General features: G+C 41.0%; 1 protein-coding gene across 5 annotated transcripts in view; it reads right to left on the minus strand.

Annotated features, from left to right (window-relative positions):
- Positions 1–10,336, minus strand: part of pot1 (protection of telomeres 1 homolog) — a 120,863-nt gene extending 110,527 nt beyond the window's left edge. For 3 of the 5 annotated variants that reach the window (XM_084058854.1, XM_084058853.1, XM_084058852.1), the window contains exon 1: positions 7,922–8,046. In XM_084058854.1, the coding sequence (XP_083914980.1) occupies positions 7,922–7,947 (26 nt within the window). In that variant the 5' untranslated portion in view covers positions 7,948–8,046. Of the gene's footprint in view, positions 1–7,921; positions 8,047–8,079; positions 8,113–10,279 lie in introns of those variants that run through there. The other 2 variants (XM_084058856.1, XM_084058855.1) reach the window with 2 other exon arrangements.
- Between the last annotated feature and the right edge of the window lie 10,676 nt (positions 10,337–21,012).

Here is a 21,012-nt window from a genome sequence, read left to right on the forward strand (position 1 = left end):
CGGGTGAAGAACTCCAAGCTATCTGCTATTTTTGAAGAGAAAATCATGAAAATGCATTTTTTAAACGCAAATCTTGTCTTCTGTGGGGGTCCCTGGCACAAAACATTTTCTGACGGGGGTCCGCGGCCAAATACATATCAATTTGGGCGTCCTTAGTACGAAAAAGTTTGAGAACCACTGCTCTAGGCAGTAGGCATCTTTTTTTTTTACAGGAAGGTACAGGTAAAACAACAATGTCATGTAACAAACAAAAAAAAGACAAGCTGTCCTGCATCTCTCATAATGAGCCACCCAAACAGACAGGCTCTCTATTACCATAAGCCAGTGTGTTCAACACTGCCGTTGGTTTGCCGCTCTTTTTGTTTCTCTAATTCCACCAAGGCCCTTTGCAAATCGGCTTGATGTCATACAGCATTGCCAGATAGCAGCTTAGCCCATTCAAACCGGGAACGCATCTGTGTCATTTTAGATTTTAGCCTATAACCATTATTTTTATACTGTGGCTATTAAAAAATAGCAGATAGGCCTGGGCCGTGGCGTCGCGGTCCAGGCACCCTCGGTTGAAATCCCTTAACTGACAGTGTGTCGCGGGTTCGCGTCCCGTTCCCGACGACCTTTGCTGCGTGTCTTCCCCCATATCTCTCCCCGTTTCCTGTCAGCCTACTTTCACTGTCCCTCTCCAAATAAAGCTATAAAAAGCCCCAAAAAAAATCTTTAAAAAAAAAAAAAAATAGCAGATATACAAGCTCGTAGCGCGGCACTGGATCTGCTATTTTTTCTTTTTTAAATCTTTAACATTTGTGCAAATCTTTGAATACATATATTTTTTTGAAACAAGATTTTAAACTCAAATCTTTGCTTCTGGTGGGGGTCCCTGGAACAACATATTTTGAGATGGGGGTCGGAGGCCAAATACATATCATTTTGGGTGGTCCTTGACAAAAAAAAAGTTTGAGCACCACTTTTTTCAGAAAAATTAAGACAGTTGTTGTGACATTTGACAATTACAAATGTTTGCTTTTGATTTGCAAAGATTTTTGCACACATTTTAAAAAATAGCAGATTTACAAGCTCAAGTACCGCGCTATGAGATTGTATATCTGCTATTTTTGAATTGCCAACGATATCTAAAATGACATAGCTGCGTTCCCGGATTGAATGGGTTAGGGGAACTGTGACACATGAAAACAACACACAACAGACACACACACACACACACACACACACACATCAAAAAACAGTCTACAACAAACCTCTCTCAGAGGGGCATAGGGTGTACAAACTGTGCGTGGCAAGAAAGAAAGGAGGAAAGGATAAATAAACATGTCGGGTACAACGAGTGACAGCTGTGTTCAGTTGAGTGAATTGCCTTGCGGGGAAAAAAACACAAACTGTCTTCTCCCTATTCACTGACTATCAAAGCCTGGTTTATACGTAGTCGAGCACGGGTGTCGCGCACAGGAAAATAGCATAATCTACAAGCTCACATCGTGTCGTACCGTGACCGAGTTGTGAGCTTGTCGATCTGCTGCTATTTTCGGTGCACGATCGGGCATACTAAGTGTGAGAACCTCAAAATGTACCACATTTGCTTAATCTTTTGCCTGTTTTGCCTATTTGGGCTAAACAGGGAGGTGGTGGGTAGCAAGCCAACAGAAGCGGGGGGGGGGGGGGGGGGGGTGAATACATCTTCTTCAAAAAGACAAGCATATCCGACGATGCCAGGAGGGGCTTTGTGGTCTCTGTATCTCCACTGTGCAAGAGGAATTATGGCACCGCTGACAAGAGATGCTGCTGTTGCTGCTGTTTTGCTGTTTATGTAAGAGTGTTGCCAGATTTGGCGAGAGGGACAAGCAACCAGGCATATGAAAACAAGCCCAAATGAAGCGACATGAGACCTTTAAACCTATATACCGGTACCGTATACTGCGACACGTTGTGAGCTTGGAGATCTGCTATTTTCAAAAAAATCTTGAAATAAAATGTGGAATAGTTGGATGATTTTTGAAACATTCTAACAACAGAACACAAATCTGGTACGGGGCTTCAGCTGGCACAAAACACTTTCAGATGGGTCTTAGGAATACATGTTCATTTGGGGATCCATGACATGAGAATATTTGTGAACCACTGGTTTAAATAATAATTTAAAAATGTGGAAAGCAAGCAACTACACTACACGGAACTCGCAACTACCAATATTGTAATATGGTAAGCGACGTTACAGAAAAACAAGCCCAAAGTCGCTTATAATAAGCAGACATGGCAACACTGGTAAGACTTACAGTACGCTGGGGCCAGTGGTTTGTTTTTCCCAGACTTTCCATATCAGCATCTTTCTGATGTGGTCACACTGTACGTCCAGTTACATTTCAGATCCCATCTTTCTTCAGTTGATGACAGAACAGGTTCACTCAGTAACACTTCAAGTTACCATGGCGATAATACAATGGAAATGCGTTTAAAATCTTCATATTTTTTGTTTAACTATCTATGGTCCTAATAAGTTATGGAATTGAAAGTTATCCTCCGTTAAAATCATACATAAGTCTGTAAATTCCATGCAAATCACAAATAACTAACTAGAAAGTACTGTTCCTGAAGAAACAGTGTGGGATCGCTAAGAATGTTGATAGTATCACACTAGAAAGTACCGTTCCTGATTAATTCTGTCTTACCTATTTATATTATATATTGTGTTGTGATGTCACGTGAAGCTTGACCAATCCGAAAACGGGCGGAATAATAATAATAACTACAGTGATGTTGCTAGGTTTTCAATGTAATGGGTCCTGGGATGCAAGGGTGGTCTTTTAGATGGGTCCCAGGGACATTTTATGGGTCCCCAATTACACGTCCCCCCCCCTATCGTTTTCTTTGATCTCCAATCTCCATATCTTCTATGCGTGTGTGACTGTGTACATTATATCCTGATGCAGTGGATCTCAACCTTTTCAGGCAGCGACCCCCCAAAATAATCATATTTTAACTGGGGACCCCCCACCCTGAGGAATTAGGAGTTGAGGCACTTAATTTAGTTTGATTCAGTTCCACAGATACATATTGTGAAAATAGCAGATCTAGATCAGTGCGACCCGTTCCTGCTTTTCAAGACCGATACCGATATATATACATATATTAAAAAATCATAAATATATTTTTTCAAATGTATATGATTCTGTAGTATTAGCACACCTTATGGTAAGAAATACTAGTAGTGGGCAACAGGTGGATTTAACATACCTTTGACCAATAGAATACATTTAATCATAGAACCTTTTAATCATTATTATTATTTTATTTTGTATTATTTATGAATGTAGAATTTATTTTTACTATTTATTGTGTAGACTGAAAACACTGGCTTACAGTGGAAGTATTGGCAAATAAAGAAATAGGAATTCAAGAAATAATGAAGACAAATACTGACAATGCCTATGAACATTGGCTTGCAGTTATTGCACATAGTCAACATGCAATAATACTATTAGGCTTGTCATTGAGAAAGGAAAATAAAGTTGTCTTTTTGAGGAGAAGTGGAACCTTATAAGTCACTTTAAGTTTAGCATGAGGGAGAGGGTCTACCCTCTTCAGGGAATTAATTGTTATGATATCTCTAAGCTACAGAAAACATCCAGTTGCCTATTAAACATACACAAGACACAGACGATAGACAACCGGTTACTTACAGCTGCCATTAATTAGTGCTTTTGTTTGCCTTTGTGGTCAAATCAGGGTCAAATGCATAGGATCAACGAGCCATCGTTAACCTGCTAATGTTACACAGCTGATTGGCAACATGCATTAATCCACCACATACATCACTCTGATCTCCAAGCAAGTGGGAGAACACTCTAAAATCGGGGATTTTACTTTGGCTGGTCAATTTAAAATGACAACAGCAACAGAGATTAGTAGTAGACCTGTATGTATGATGATCAGTTATTATTCCAGACAGTGGTCTATCCAAGACGTTTTAACACGTTTAAGAGCAGGTCCTCATGCCGTCTCTCTCTCTCTCTGTGTGTGAGTAGCGTAGACTAACAGCGAGGGGCTGTGCTGCTGCTTCTGCCACACAACGCCGTTTAACCGAGTTATACTTCTCCAGTACAACGGTGTCTAACCGGAGAGTTATACTTCTCCACCAACGGTGCCTAACCGAGAGAGTCCATGTAGATCACAGCTGACAAATATTATATATTATCGGAGCTAATCGGAGCTGCGTCCCATGGACGCACTAGAGTTGTCATGAATGCGTCCTTTCGCAATATGGTGCGTCAGCGACGCAGGACGCAGGCCTACGAGCATCTCTGTAACTAGAAAGTACTGTTCCTGAAGAAACAGTATGGGATCGCTAAGAATGTTGATGGTATTGAGTATTCACAGCACGTCCTGCAAACCTTAGCCTATCAAAAAACGGGCGGAATAATAAATAGTGGAATAATAACATTAGTTAAAGCGATCCCACAATGATCGCTAAAGCGATCCCACAATAATGGTTAGTTAGGGGTTTAAACAGCCATAACTCCAGTTCCCAGCAGGCTAACGGTCCCAAACTTGGTATGTGCTCTTAGAAGGCCAATAGAGACGGGCAGTAATTGCTTAAGCCCCTCCCCCTCTGTGTTCCTATTGGCTGGGCTTTAAACAGCCATAACTCCAGTTCCCAGCAGGCTAACGGTCCCAAACGTGGTAGGTGCTCTTAGACGGCCAATAGGGACGGGCAGTAATTGCTTAAGCCCCTCCCCCTCTGTGTTCCTATTGGCTGGGCTTTAAACAGCCATAACTCCAGTTCCCAGCAGGCTAACGGTCCCAAACTTGGTAGGTGCTCTTAGACAGCCAATAGGTAGTGATGTGACGATACCACATTTCTTCAATTCGATACCGATATTTTTGGGGCTGATTTTCCGATATCGATACCGATACCGGAACCGGAAACAGAACCAGACGGAAACGGAACCGGACATGCCGTTAAACCGGAAACGGAAGTACCTGAAACGGAACCGGCCGTAAACCGGAAACGGAAGTATATTTAAACATATCGATATTTTTAGCGGTGCCAACCGCTCTAAGCTTGACTTTGTCCGTATGTCCGTCCGTATCAGCACGGGATGATGAGCACGGGATTTTACACAGCTATAACTCCAGTTTGCAGCATGCCACCAAGTAAAAATATGGTATGTGGACTTAGACCACCAATAGGGACGAGCATGAATTGCTGAAGTTAGCAAAGAGGGGTCCAGGGACCCCCAGCGTATGTTATGTTTGTCCGTCCGTGGAAGCACAGGATGAGCACGGGATTTCAAACAGCTATAACTGAAGTTTGCAGCATGCCACCAAGTCCAAATATGGCATATGGACTTAGACCACCAATAGGGACGAGCATGCATTGCTGAAGTTATCAAAGAGGAGTCCAGGGACCCCCAGCGTATGTTATGTCCGTCCGTCCGTGGAAGCACGGGATGAGCACGGGATTTCAAACAGCTATAACTCCAGTTTGCAGCATGCCACCAAGTCCAAATATGGTATGTGGACTTAGACCACCAATAGGGACGAGCATGAATTGCTGAAGTTATCAAAGAGGGGTCCAGGGACCCCCAAGCACGGGATGAGCACAGGATTTTAAACAGCTATAACTCCAGTTTGCAGCATGCCACCAAGTCCAAATATGGTATGTGGACTTAGACCACCAATAGGGACGAGCATGAATTGCTGAAGTTAGCAAAGAGGGGTCCAGGGACCCCCAGCGTATGTTATGTTTGTCCGTCCGTGGAAGCACGGGATGAGCACGGGATTTCAAACAGCTATAACTGAAGTTTGCAGCATGCCACCAAGTCCAAATATGGCATATGGACTTCGACCACCAATCGGGACGAGCATGAATTGCTGAAGTTATCAAAGAGGAGTCCAGGGACCCCCAGCGTATGTTATGTCCGTCCGTCCGTGGAAGCACGGGATGAGCACGGGATTTCAAACAGCTATAACTCCAGTTTGCAGCATGCCACCAAGTCCACATATGGTATGTGGACTTAGACCACCAATAGGGACGAGCATGAATTGCTGAAGTTATCAAAGAGGGGTCCAGGGACCCCCAAGCACGGGATGAGCACGGGATTTTAAACAGCTATAACTCCAGTTTGCAGCATGCCACCAAGTCCAAATTTGGTATGTGGACTTAGACCACCAATAGGGACGAGCATGAATTGCTGAAGCCCCGCCCCCTCTGTCTTCCCATTGGCTGGCCTTTAAACAGGCATAACTCAAGTTCACAGCATGCTAGGGAGTCCACATTTTGTACATGGACTAAAACCACCAATAGGGACGAACTGTAATTACTTAAGCCCCGCCCCCTCTGTCTGCCCATTGGCTGGGCTTTAAACAGCCATCATTCCAGTTTGCAGCATGCTACCAAGTAAAAATTTGGTAAGTGGACTCAGACCACCAATAGGGACGAACTGAAATGAGTTAAGCCCCGCCCCAAAGGCACCGCTTCCTTCACACAGGGTGTGTTTTTTTTTTAAGTATCGATACCCAAGACGATACTCAGACAATCGATCGATATATCGATACGCACATCACTACCAATAGGGACGGGCAGTAATTGCTTAAGCCCCTCCCCCTCTGTGTTCCTATTGGCTGGGCTTTAAACAGCCATAGCTCCAGTTCCCAGCATGCTAAAGGCCCCAAACGTGGTAGGTGCTTTTAGACGGCCAATAGGGACGGGTGGTAATTGCTTACGCCCCGCCCACTCTGTGTTTAACACTTCAAATGGCCATATTTCGGTGACCATTGCTCTTATCAGCGCAACACAGAACTAGGTTCGAAGGCTGCATAGCGGCCTGAAAATCTAGCTAATTAAATGTCCTCTATCATTGATTGTCTTTTGGTACACTTCCTATTTGGGTCGGATTCTGTTCTCACATACAGTGAACTGAACTCTTGGAAGCAAAGCAAGACCCAGGTTTTCTGGTAGAACATAGTGAGGATGTTTGGTCCGCACTAGTGGAATGAGCTTCCAGACCAACGCAACCGAACCGGACTACTTGAAAAAAATCTGTCCAGGAGCGACTTTTTCCGCATTGATTTGTATGTTCATCAGAAATAAAATGCGCTTCTCAATGAATTAATTGAGTTAATCAAAAAGTAATTGATAGAATAATCGCTAAGAATATAATAGATAGTTGCAGCCCTAATAAAGATGTCTGCCACAGTTTGAGTGCAAACTTTGGTAACAACTGCAATTGTAATAAAACTATAGGATAATATATTCTAAAGTTAGTGATTGGCGTTTGTTTTCTTTAGCTTCCATATCTAGTGCAGACAGGCTATATTCACCTAGTTTATTTTTATTCTAAAACTTTTATTTCCCCATTTGACTGTCTTCTATATTAAGCTTATTTTTCTCTGGTAGACAACATTTTCATTTCCTTGCCATGATGCCGCCACCACCACTGCAGAATACATACAGTAGTAACTACTAGTGTTGCCAGATTTTGCGAGAGAAATAAGCCACCAGGTCTATGAAAACAAGCCCAAATGAAGCGACTATATAGGCCACGCGAGCACTTTAAACCTATTGTGCAGCGGCTAATTGAAAATAGCAAATCTACAAGCTCATCGCGACGCGTTGTGAGTTTGTAGATCTTCTATTTTCAAACACATCTTGAACATTTGTCAAAACATTTTAACAACACAAATACACATTAATTTGGGGGTAAATGACATGTAAATGATTGAGAACCACTGGTTTAAACAACATTAGGAAACAAGCAACTAAGCAAAGTGACTACGCTTAGGAAACAAGGCCAAAAAAACGCAACCCACAACTACCAATATTCACAAGCGACTCTAAAGAAAAACAAGCCCAAAGTCGCTTATAAAAAGCAGACATGGCAACGCTGGTGCTGTACACTGCATACTGTACCTGCCATTGCTGTCAAGATCTTGCATTGTGTGATCTATTCCACAGCATGCAGTTTCCTATCCACTTCAAAATCTGAGTGCGCTGAACTTTTGCGAGGGGTAAAAAAGAGAGAATAAGCAACCCCCATGCTGCCCAAGCGTATAAATATTCCTACGCACTTTCAAAGGGTACTTGAAGTTGGAGCCTCTGGACTGTAGTGAATCAGGGAGGGAAATAATAAAACATCAGTTGAATAGATTCCCCAGTGATGTTGTGGGGGATGTTGTTGAACAACAGGGGAAAATGTGGATGAACAAACATAAAAATAAAAAAAAGTATCTAGATATTCTAAAAACAGACAGACAGACAGTAGGTCTGGGCGATATGACTTCAAATCAATATCACAGATTATTATCAAAATGTGTTGTGAGCATGTAGATCGGCTATTTTTCTATTTCTGTACACCACCATTCGTGTACAATGAACAGAGTTAAGTTGATAATCAGACTTATCAATGTATAAAGTATTATATAAATACATTATATAAATCTATCAGAATAGTTTTGTGTCGATTCATTTATATAATAAAAAATAATCCCAAAAACTGCTAGATAGACAAGACAGGCAGACAGAAACATTATATATAGTATACATACAGCGTATATATATCCATCTATTATTTATCTATAAAAGATCTATAATGACTATCCATCCATCCACAACTGTATTGTCTGCTGGCCTAGTCCCACAACAGTGGGTTTCTGAATGATAGCTCATTAGTCTATCAAGTCTGTCCAATTCTTTACTAGGGAGTAAGGACACCATGTTGGTTCCTGTTCAAGTCTTTTAACTGAGTGAAATTGGATGAATAAAGGTCCAGTTAAAGAACAGTTCAGGCCACGACCCCCCAAAATAATCATATTTGAACCCAAAATAATCATATTTGAACTGGGGACCCACCACCCTCAAAAGCACTTGGAATTGTAGACATTTACATTTAGTTTGACTCGGGCCTATCTACCAGCTCACAACACTGAGGCGTTGCAACTGTGAGCTTGTAGATCGGCTATTTTCGCAATGTGTGCCTCTTCCTTACGTAATATTTGCCAATTTGGCCAATTTGATATTAAAAAAGGTATTACATTTTAACTTTAGAAATGTGCATATACCCTGTAAGTTACTGTATGTTGGTTTGTGTACTGTTGAGTGAAAAAAAAAAAACAATTACACATTAAACTAATAATCTGGGGAACCCCCCCCCCCCCCTCCCCTTTGGATCCTGACCCCCAGTTTGGAACCACTGCTGTACACTACTCCTGTTACAGTAGCTACTCAAGCTTTAGCTGCTAACTTAACTTAAGACTGGGATCAATTTGCTTTGCAAGTTAAAGATCCGGTCTAGAACCGGATACGGGAAACGATCTGTATACGTGGATGCGCAAAGCTACCGGATACACTACCTCTAGACCGGATCCGAGCACGGAGCAGTAAATACAAACCAGCCGTTACTGAGCTAACTAACCGCTGACAACAACACTGTGTTTCAACACTTTTGAAAACCTCTGCGTGTTGCTTTGTGTTCCTCCTTAGTGAGCAAACACACTCCATTATGTCTGACACAAACAACATGACACTTAAATGCTTTGCTTTGTTTTGGGCTGGTGTCAAAGTTAATCTTCTTGTTGCTAAAACTGCGGGCTCATAACTAGCCCTGATGCGTGACTGTCATGTCAGTCATGGATGAAATGCAACATGGTGTTTGCACGTTCTGTCTTTTTCGTCCGTACAGCTACATAAACGTTCAAATTTCAAATATAAAGTCCTTACCTCATGGCCACGGATGTTAAAATTATGTACGGGGCCTCAGAAGTACCCGCATCTTCCGTAGTGTTCAATAAAAAGCATTTTAATCCGATCGGTGGCCATTTTCTCATGAAGTTATAATGTATCAGAGGAGTTCAATACGCCTCAAAACCGATAGGGTCAGTAGTTGAAAGCAGTTGAAGTTGGCCACCGATCGGATTAAACTGCTTTTTGTTGAACAATACCGAAGATGCGGGTACTTCTGTGGGACCGTACATTGTTGTAACATCCGTGGCCATGAGGTGAGCACTTTATATTTGAAATCTGAACGTGTATGTAGATGTACAGGTTGTAAATGGAGAACGTGCAAACTCTATGTTGAAGTTCATCCATGACTGTCCGTCTTGGCTCCATGGCTAGCATAGTTATCTGCCCAACAACAACAGGCACATAGGGATTAAAACTAAAGTAGGATAACATGAACTAACCAACCGGATCAAAAGGCTTCTTAACAACAGACGAAGAGAACAACTTTAAATGGTGTAAGAGTAAATAAGAGGCAGAAATATAACTTACTAGTGTTGTATGCACAGCTCAGTTGGATTCTCTTCCCTCTCTTATGTTCGAAATTATGTTGGTGTTGCCGTGGTGCGCATGCGCGTCATGAAGACCAACCAACCCCCGTGCGTAAGTCGAATACCAAAACGCTCGCCCCAAAACACAGTCGCCCCGGGTCAAATCCGGCGACCTCGGAACGGTCGCCACCTGGTATTCCCTAAACCTATAGACGGGTTTCCTGTTAGTAAACATGAGAGGAATATGACCGCGCAGCTGCGGGGGGAAGCCTATGGGTGCGTTTGGAAATTACGCACCGGAGCACACTCGCCTATTAGTTTGTATTGGCCAGTGCGCTCACTGCCGCTCAGGGCTGTATTTTCGAACGCGCCTTTCCCCCAGGCATGCGCAGATTGCGCATTCTGCTCTGTGATGACGTCGCGCGGAAATCCGTCTATATAACCTCAGTAAAACTATGCCTAAACCTACCCTTATTCCTTGACGTAACCTCAGTAAAACTATGCCTAAACCTACCCTTATTCCTTGACGTAACCTCAGTAAAACTATGCCTAAACCTACCCTTATTCCTAGACGTAACCTCAGTAAAACTATGCCTAAACAAACCTACCCTTATTCCTAGACGTAACCTCAATAAAACGGTGCCTAAACCTACTGTAACCTTATTCCTAAACGTGATCTCAGTTCACTATGCCTAAACCTAACCTTATTGCTAAACGTAACCTCAGTAAAACGGTGCCTAAACCTACTGTAACCTTATTCCTAAACGTAACCTCAGTAAAAGTACCCTAAACATATTCCTAAACGTAACCTCAGTAAAACTATGCCTAAACCTAAACGTATTCCTTACCTTATCCTCAGTAAAACAAATTCAAGAATACAAGAACCGCTGGGGGCGAGCGGTCTGCGAAAAAAAATGGGGGTGAGCGTGTTTTCTTTTGGGGCGAGTCTTCCGGTTACCATGTAGGTCTACTCTGGTCTGGTGCTGATGAGACTGACTGACAGCTCTGAGACTGAGATGATGTAATATCACATAATAAGCAGTGGTGGAGGAAGAAGTACTCAAATGTTTTACTTCAGTAAAAGTATCTATTCCACAATGTAGAAATACTCTGTTAACTCAATTTTAACCATGTTAGATTCATTGAAAACACCTGTCCTTGGTTCTGGTGACTGCATGGCCTTCTAATGTGTGAGGAGACCATGTTTTTTTCAATTACTTTTTTCCTGGATTTTTTTATGATTATTTTTTGGAAAATGAAAAAAAAAATGAAATAAATGAAAAACATAACTGAAAAGAAACACGGCCCCCTCATGTATTAGAAGGACAATACCAGTCACCAGAACCAAGGACGGGTGTTTTCAATGATGGAGTTTGAATTTACAATGGGCCCGAGTAGACTTTAAAAGGACCCCAAACATGTTTGAAAGTGAAATATCCAGAACGTGTGAAACACAGGATAGGTATAGGCTACAGTAGAGAGATATAATCAAATATAAATAGATTTGGAGTCTGACTATATGCATCTGACTGACTGAGTTAACATAATGTGTATTATATCAATAAAATAAGTAGAAATGCCTCACCAGATATGTACTGTATGGATGCATCATGCACATCTATCGGCAATGGATATGGATGGTCTGTAGGTATACTAATAATCAACAGTGAAAATATGAGACTGATATACTGTATGTATGATTGATAAATGTACCTTATGAAGATAAATACTCAGAAGTCACAATCCATCCTCAACCGTTCCATTAAAATGGAAGGAAACCGTGACATGTTATTTAGACTGTAAATTCAAAGTGATGCCAGTTATTACCAGTGAGTGACACATAACGCAGGGTGTCAATTCAATCCAATTCAAAGGAGCTTTATTGGCATGAGAAATAAGTTTACATTGCCAAAGCAAATATGTGTATGGGTGTCACAGGTCATTGGCACAATTATATATATTGTTGTTGTCGGGCAGAAACTTAATGTAATAATACTTAATGTTTTTTTTTGTAAATTAACACCCTACTTCATCATACTACAGTGCAGTGGTGTATAGTAACTGAGCACATTTACTAAAGTACTTCATTTTGAGGTATTTTTTACTTATTCCCAATGTTCAGTACTTTTACTCTACTCCACTACATCTCAGAGGCAAATTATTGTACTTTTACTCCACTACAATTATTTGAAAAATGTAGTTACTAGTTACTTTGTAGATTTTGATTATTATTACAAAACATGCATCAACCACTTCAGCCCTATATACATTTCAGCCATTTGAAAATAGCAGATCTACAAGCTCACAATGCGTCGCCACCGGACTTTTACTTGTAACAGAGTATTTCTACATCGCAGTATTGATACTTTTACTTAAGTAAAAAAAATGGGTAGCCTACTTTTTTTCACCACTGCTATAGCGTCACACAAAAGTAGCAGATCTAGCGTGAGCTTGTAGATCTGCTCCCTTTGCTATTTTTCTATGTGAACCCTGAAGTAACAGTTTTGGACACATTACCATTAGCTCTGGAGACTGGCAGGTTTAATGCTACTCCAGAGGAAGAGAGATACCGTTTGTTTTGTGAACTTGGTGAAATTGAAAATGAGGTACACTTTTAATTGTATTGCTCTAAATATGATGATATAAGGGAGGTATTTGTTAATAAGATGTCTTCTATTTGTGGTGATTTCCTTGAGTTAGATGATTATGAAAAACCTGAGATATGTTTAGTTAAAGGAGCTTTTGTTGTGGCAGATTGTATTTGTCAAGCTTGGGAGAGAAGACAGAACACTCTGTATGATTCTGAGATGTAATTGAATGTATTATCTGAATATAATTGTAAAACATGCTGTACGCGTAAAATGGTGTCTTATAAACCCATGAGGGTTGGACACTTTGTGTGCAGGACACAGAAATACAATTATCTATCTATCTATGAGGTTTCCACCCGACAGAGACAATATATATAGTAATAGTGATGAGAGACACTTCAAATGAAGAGCTTGCCATGTTTATAGGCAAATGAAAATGATGGCTTGTGTAAGAAATTATTTTATTTCAGATGCAGAACCCTGCCAAGGACCCCTTGAGGGGGGGGGGGGGGGGGGGGTACCAGGGACATAAGGAAATTAAACTCAAAGAAAGGCATTTAAAAAGAAATAAAGCATAGAAGCAATAAAAAGGAAACATGTAAAAAATAAATGAGGCATAGGACAATCATGGTAAATTACAACCCAATTATAGTTGAACTTACTCTCACTATATCACCAATAAAGCATTGTAACGTTTATCCTTCTGTTCAGTATTGGTTTTATTAGCACAGTGTCTTGCAGAACAGGAAGCCGAAACAACATGTCCCTGCTTTGTAGGGTTGAAAACCATCCCTTAAAACACGGAATCGTCCTTTATTTGGAAACTAAAAGACGTGTCCCTTATTAAACTGATAAGGTCTCTCCCCCTGGTCAGCCTTGTATAGGAAGGGGGCGTTTCCGATAAAGAATGAATATCAAATATCTAAATACTGAATCAAGCAACTTAAAAACGGTCTGGGGGGCTCACAAAAGCCTGAGTAGACGATAAAATTACCCAACGTTTTTTTTTAAAGTGAAATATCCCTTCAAGTAAAGAATATACTTTTCCCACCGCTGGTTGTTGCTGTCATAGCCACGTTCTATTATAGATGTAAAGCTCAGGAGCCTTTCAACCAGATTAGTGAATATTTAATTAAAATTGAAAAATGCCAAACAGTCTGTGATTGAAAGCATAATTCTTTCTTCTTTTTTTCTCCTTTCTTCAATGTTGCTTTATCTTCCTCCGCTCTCTCTATTAGTGGGAGGCTCATTACTCAGCACTAATGAGTTTTCCAGTTGTCTTGGGGTCTTGGTGGTAATTTGCAGTAAATAGCGCAGAGAGAGACACAGAGACATCACAGGGAGGTGTGTCGTGTTTCACTATGGTTTATGTCTCTCATTGGGCCCCACGGTCAGTGAGGGATATCACCAATAAACGGTGGCGTAAAGTAACTAAGTACATTTACTTAAGTACTGTACTTAAGTACACTTTTGAGGATTTTACTGGAGTATTTCCCATTTTCAGTACTTTTACTTCTACTCCACTACATCTCAGAGGCAAATATTGTACTTTTACTCAACTACAATTATTTGAAAACTTTAGTTACTAGTTACTTTGCAGATATAAATTATTACATTATAAAACAAACATTAACCACTTCAGCCCTATTTTATACATAGGCTATTTGAAAATAGCAGATCTACAAGCTCACAACGTGTCGCTTCGCGACGCGTTGTAGATCTGCTATTTTCAAACATCTTAGTACTTTTACTTTTGGTACTTTAAGTATATTTTCATGCCAATACTTTTGTACTTTTACTCAACTACGAGCTTGTACATCTGCTATTTTCAAACATCTTAGTACTTTTACTTTTGGTACTTTAAGTATATTTTCATGCCAATACTTTTGTACTTTTACTCAAGTAACATTTTGAACACAGGCCTTTTACTTGCAGAGTATCTTTATATTGATGTATTGCTACTTTTACTTAAGTAAAATATCCTACTTCTTCCACCACTGTTTATGGCTCTCATCGGGCCACGGCCCCACGGTCAGTGAGGGATATCACCAATAAAGAACACACCAGAACAGGCATGTTCAATTTCTTCCTATATGGCTGCGAGCGGTGGGCTGATGGGCTCAACGTGATGGATCCTGGCTGATATTAATAGCCCCTCCGGGGGTGATTTCATTGTCACAAAGTCTATCATTGTGTTTTCTATAATTAAAATGCATACAGAGAGAAAAGACTTGCAGAGCCCCATAATGAACACTGCAATTACGTAGCGTTCACATTTCAATGATATGGCTTTATCATCATTGGCAAATGGCAACAGCAGAAGTACACACTGTGTCTGTGTACTGTGACGGTGTATACCTTCAATTATTAACAATTCAATAGGCTCTATGCACAGCAGCCATATTGGAAAGATATTGGGCCTCTTCTTACTTCCTTCACAGGTGTTACCAATGATACTAATGAAGGCTCTGTTCCATTCTGGTCAGGGTGTTGATATTGTGCATGTTGGCTCACTAGAAACACTCCATTTTGGTTCCCAAATGGCCCCTTATGGTCGGTCTGTAACTCGGAGAGTGTACAAATGGAACCAAATGGACCCTCACGGGTCCATTTGTACACTCTCAGAGTTATGGGGGTCCTTGAAAATAAGAGACCACTGTGCCACACTAAATGGAACAGAGCCTTAATTAGTATTATTATTGGTAACACCTTTTTGGGTCTGGGTGGCACACAAAGTAAATATAACTCATGTAATTGGCCCACTGGCTTGTCTCTCATCTGAAATGGCCAATCCTTGAGTAGCACCGGCCCCACAGATTAGACAGACATCACATTGGCCCGCTGACTTGTCTATCATCTGAATACCAGCCTAGTGACCGAATCACAGGCTGGCGTGGCCCAGGAGTTCCACCCAATCATATTATTAGCCCATAACGCGTTGCTGACTCGATGTGTTATGTGCTTGTAGATCTTCTATGTTTCTATGGCGTTTTTTTGGGAAGTGTATATTTGTTCCTCAAATAATGAGAGACTAGATTTCTAAGAACTTGTGGCAACTCACAGGTATCCATAACTCTGCACAAACACAGGAACCATGCAGTGATCAAACAAGAGAGAGGAAGTGGTGCCATGCTGGCACACAGGATATACTGCAGAACCCTTTATCAATAAATAATATCCATAACTCCACGCAGTGGACCAGGGGTCAAACAAGAGGGGGGGCACGCAGTGGTGGAAAGTAACTAAGTACATAATCAAGTACTGTACTATTTTCAGGTATTTGTACTTTAGTATTTAGTATTTCAAATGTCCAATATTTTACTTCTACTCCACTAATACATCTCAGAGGCAAATATTGTACTTTTACTACATTTATTTGAAAACTTTAGTTTCTAGTTACTTTTCAGACATAAATTATGATATTATGAAACATACATTAACCATTTTAGCCCTATTTTATACCTACAAGCTCACAACGCGTCGCAGTTGTCAGCTTGTAAATCTGCTATTTTCAAACATTTCAGTACTTTAAAGAGGTGGTGCCATGGTTTTGCACTTTTTCTGTTTTTCTATGAGGTTGATAGAACTTCATTAAGCCCCCTGGTGGTGTGTTTATGGTGATTCACGTCTTCTCTGACTATTTTGAGTTTCTACCTGGAGGCTGAAACCTTGAGGGTCAAACGTGCCAATAGAAAAACAGCGCTTTAGTGACATAGTAAAAACATACCTCATTATCATAACACAACAGGTGTGGGCATGAGGAGGAGGAGGGACTAGGACAGGTGGGTGGTGCTAAGGTGGTGGAGGAGGTGCTAAGGTGAGAACCAGGAACTGGAGGCGTGTCCACATAAAAACATAATTTTAACAATTTCTGTACACTTTTTTGAAAAAAAATCTTCCTCCTTGTATAACCATAATACCTGATGATTATGTTTTAGGGGGGGGGGGGGAATCACTGAAAATCACGGCACCCCGTCTTTAAGTACATTTTGATGCCAATACTTTTGTACTTTTACTCAAGTGCATTTTGAAATCTGGACTTTTACTTGTAAGGGCACGGCCCCACGGCACTTTTATTTTACCTCTGGGGCGGAATCTGCCAATGCTTTGTCAATGCAAATGCGTGGATTCATGGTCTTTTCATGGCATGTTTTCCAAGAATCAGAGTATTTCTATATTGCAGTATTGGTACTTTTACTTAAGTAAAGCATTTGAGTACTTTTTCCACCACTGGGGACACTCATCAATAAATAATATCCATAAATCCACTACAGGACCAGTGGTCAAACAAGAGGGGGGGGGACACGGGGGTGCCCATGCGCCATACTGCAGCACCTCTCATCAATAACCCATTCAATCCGGGGTTCGCATCTCTTATTATAAGATTTATTTGGCTATTCAAAAATAGCAGACATACAAGCTCATAGCGCGGCACCGAGTGCCGCACTATGAGCTTGTAGAACTGCTATTTTTGAAAAATCGTGAACATTTGTGCAAATCTTTGAATATATATTTTTTTATTTCATAACATTTGTAACTCAAATCTTTGCTTCTGGGGGGGTCCCTGGAACGCCATATTTTACAAATGTTCGCTTCAAAAAATATATATTTAAATATTTGCGCACATTTTCACGATTTTTCAAAAATAGCAGATCTACAAGCTCGTACATCTGCTATTTTTGAGTAGCCAAATAAATCTTAAATGACAGAGGATGCGTTCCCGGATTGAATGGGATAAATAACCACACAAACAATAAGAAGGCAGCAGGAGAGGAGGAGGAGGGGAAGGTGACAAAGTAAGGGCCTCGCCTCCCCAACAAAAATGAAACAAATGTGCTCGTAAATCCCGGCGCCGCGGTGAAGTGGGCTGATGGTTATGATGGAGTGTCCCTGGCCGCCCTCAGGACACGCTCCATCATCACTGTGACCCGACTATACTCGTCTGTGGCAGCCCCGGAGACGGAGGACAGCTAGGCCCGCATGCCGTCCCCCTGCCTGGAGCGTGTGAGTGATGCAGTGTTATCCCAGAGAGCGTTGAGACGGAGCCCCGACCGCGATGGAGCCCCATGGCGTGATGCCCAAAAACCCCTCTATGCTCTCTGAATAAAGCTTTTCGTGATCATCTGTCAGAGGAAGGTTTATGGTCGGAAGACGCTAAAATGTGCGTACATTGGCGAAAGGGCCTTTCTGTGTGGAGTTTGCATGTTCTCCCATTGTCTCCTAGGACCTATAGGGTAGGCAGTGGTGGAAAAAGTAATCAATTCCTTTACTTGAGTAAAAGTACCAATACTGCAATGTAGAAGTACTCCATTACAAGTAAAAGTCTGGAATTTTACTTGAGTAAGTGCAAAAGTATTGGCATCAAAATGTACTTAAAGTACCAAAAGTAAAAGTACTAAAATATGTGAAAATAGCCGATCTACAAGCACACAACGCGTCGCATCGCGACGCGTTGTGTGCTTGTAGATCGGCTATTTTCAAATAGCCTAGATATAAAATAAGGCTAAAGTGGTTAATGTGTGTTTTATAATATAAAAATGTATATCTGAAAAGTAACTAAAGTTTTCAAATAATTGTAGTGGAGTAAAAGTACAATATTTGCCTCTGAGATGTAGTGGAGTAGAAGTAGAAGTATTGGAAATTTGAAATACTCAAGTAAAGTACAAATACCTCAAAATTGTACTTAAGTACAGTACTTAAGTAACTGTACTTAGTTACTTTCCACCACTGAGGGTAGGTACCCTCACAAAAACATGCAGTAATCCTGGTCACTATACTGCCTCTCCCTGGTCAGCCGGGGCGCCTGATGGAGGGGAAGGGAACTGGTTGGAATAACGTGTTCCTTCCACGTGCTACGTCCTACCGGGGAAACTGCTCACTCCGCATGCGCTGAAGGTAGCATGAGCTCAGTTTGGGGCTCTCCCCAGGCTGGTAGAGGGAGAGTAGCGGCCAGGATTACAGTTTAGGCAATTGGCACTGGGTGAAAAAAAAAATTAAAAAATCGTGGGATAAAATTTAGATTAAAAAAATAAATAAATGCACAAATCGTACAGAGTTCATCTGGCAAGGCGCCGTGAAAGACACGCCCTAACAAGAGCTGAATGGGACGGAGGTTCTATAGGTATTGTTGGACTGCGTTAACACTAACTTTCCTCTACTGCCCCGGATTTGAACCCGGTTTACTGTGCAAGTGCTGGATTGTGGTGAGACATGACCTTGTAAATGATGTAAATGTCTCAATAGAAGAGCAGGAAGACAACATACAACCACCCCATATATATTATAAGTTATATTGTATTAACATACTCAGATTGGACAAAATTACATTTAATTCATAAAGAAAGTTACATAGTTCCGCCTTAACTCTGAAAGTGTATGAAGTGATTTGAAAAGCCCCAAAAACATTTATAGCACATTTTTCAATACACACAGGTCACAGGTGCAATGCTTACGCAAATGCACAATATGAATATCAGCAAAGGGGACGCAGACATGCTCCTTCATGCATCGACAAAGTTATGTTCTTTTCCAGGTGGTCATATGGTTTTCCACAGAAAATTGTAAAATGATATTTCTTTCTTGGGTGGACTGATCCATCTGTACTCATGTTATGTTGTGACACACTGCAGACGCCTCTGCTTGTTTGAGTCACACAAAGCGTCACTCTATTCCATTACTGATATTCATCATGTAAATTAGCAACAGAAAAAAAGACTGAAGTGAGATCATTTATCGCTGAAATGATACAGTACATAATAAAGTAACACACACATATAATACGTTTCTAATACATCCTGACTGCAAATTATTTTGCCGAGCTAATTGTTATGGATTGACACATCAATATAATTCCCTTGATCAACAGTATTCTGCATGAGGATACGAGCACTGGAAGGGATAGCATGTTCCTCCACATGCGTTATGTATGCTCCAAAATCTAATGGGTGAAAAAAGTCAGCTGTCTTGTGTGTCGGAGGAGACTTGTGTGGAATTGACATAATGACTAAATTGGGAGAAAAAGCTACGGAAATGGGAAAAAGATTGAACAGCTCAGTAATAGCAATGCAATATAGCCTTATACTCTAGCTGTCAAATCAAGATATCAACTGTGTGTGTGTGTGTGTGTGTGTGTGTGTGTGTGTGTGTGTGTGTGTGTGTGTGTGTGTGTGTGTGTGTGTGTGTGTGTGTGTGTGTGTGTGTGTGTGTGTGTGTGTGCGTGCGCGTGTGCGTGCACCTGAACATCTGTAAAAGGTTACATTAATTAGGGCCGTCATCATCACACCTGATACAGTCCTGAGATGTTATTATATAGCGTACTGTATTTGATTCATCAGTATTGCATTATTCTAATGCACACATTGTAGAAGGAGTTCATCTGAAAGTTGAGTCACTTCACTCACTTGCCTGTAATCATTCAGCTCCATATCTGCAGCAATTATAGGGCTTCATTATGATCAAAAAAATTATAGACAAAGTCAATAGGCACCCACTGTATGCAGTGGTGGAAGAAGTACTCAGATGTTTTACTTAAGTAAAAGTAGCAATATAACACAATATAAAAATACTCTGTTACAAGTAAAAGGCCTGTGTTCAAAATGTTACTTGAGTAAAAGTACAAAAGTATTGGCATCAAAATATACTTAAAGTACCAAAAGTAAAAGTACTAATGGCAGATCTACAAGCTCACAACGTGTTGTGAGCTTAGGTTGGCTATTTTCAAATAGCCTATTGTGGTTTCTGACTCCAACCCGGCACAGAGAATAGAAACAGTTCAGGCTTTAAAGCTGAATTTATTGAAGGGAAAACTTAACAGGTCATGGGGCATGCATCTCAGGCAAAAACAAACTTAGATTCTTCCCATATCAGGGGTTAGTAGGGTTTAGGAGACGCAGTGTAGCTTCATGAGCGCTCGTACATTGCCTACAAAACTAAAGAAACAACACATGAGCTTTGTATTCAAACATAGCATTGATCTCACATACTGCAACACTGAGAAATGAGTGGAGTGTATCGCTTACCGCCGCTCGGTGTTTCCCCAGGGAGAGTCAGGAGTGAGTGAGCCTGAGTGAGCTGCTTTAGTAAACTCAGCCCAGCTGCCTTCTGATTGCCCAGCACGCAGGTGTCATCATTTCCAACTGATTGA

This window comes from Gymnoscopelus microlampas (assembly GCF_963454915.1).
Source record: "Gymnoscopelus microlampas genome assembly, chromosome: 6".
Taxonomy (NCBI): Eukaryota; Metazoa; Chordata; class Actinopteri; order Myctophiformes; family Myctophidae; genus Gymnoscopelus; species Gymnoscopelus microlampas.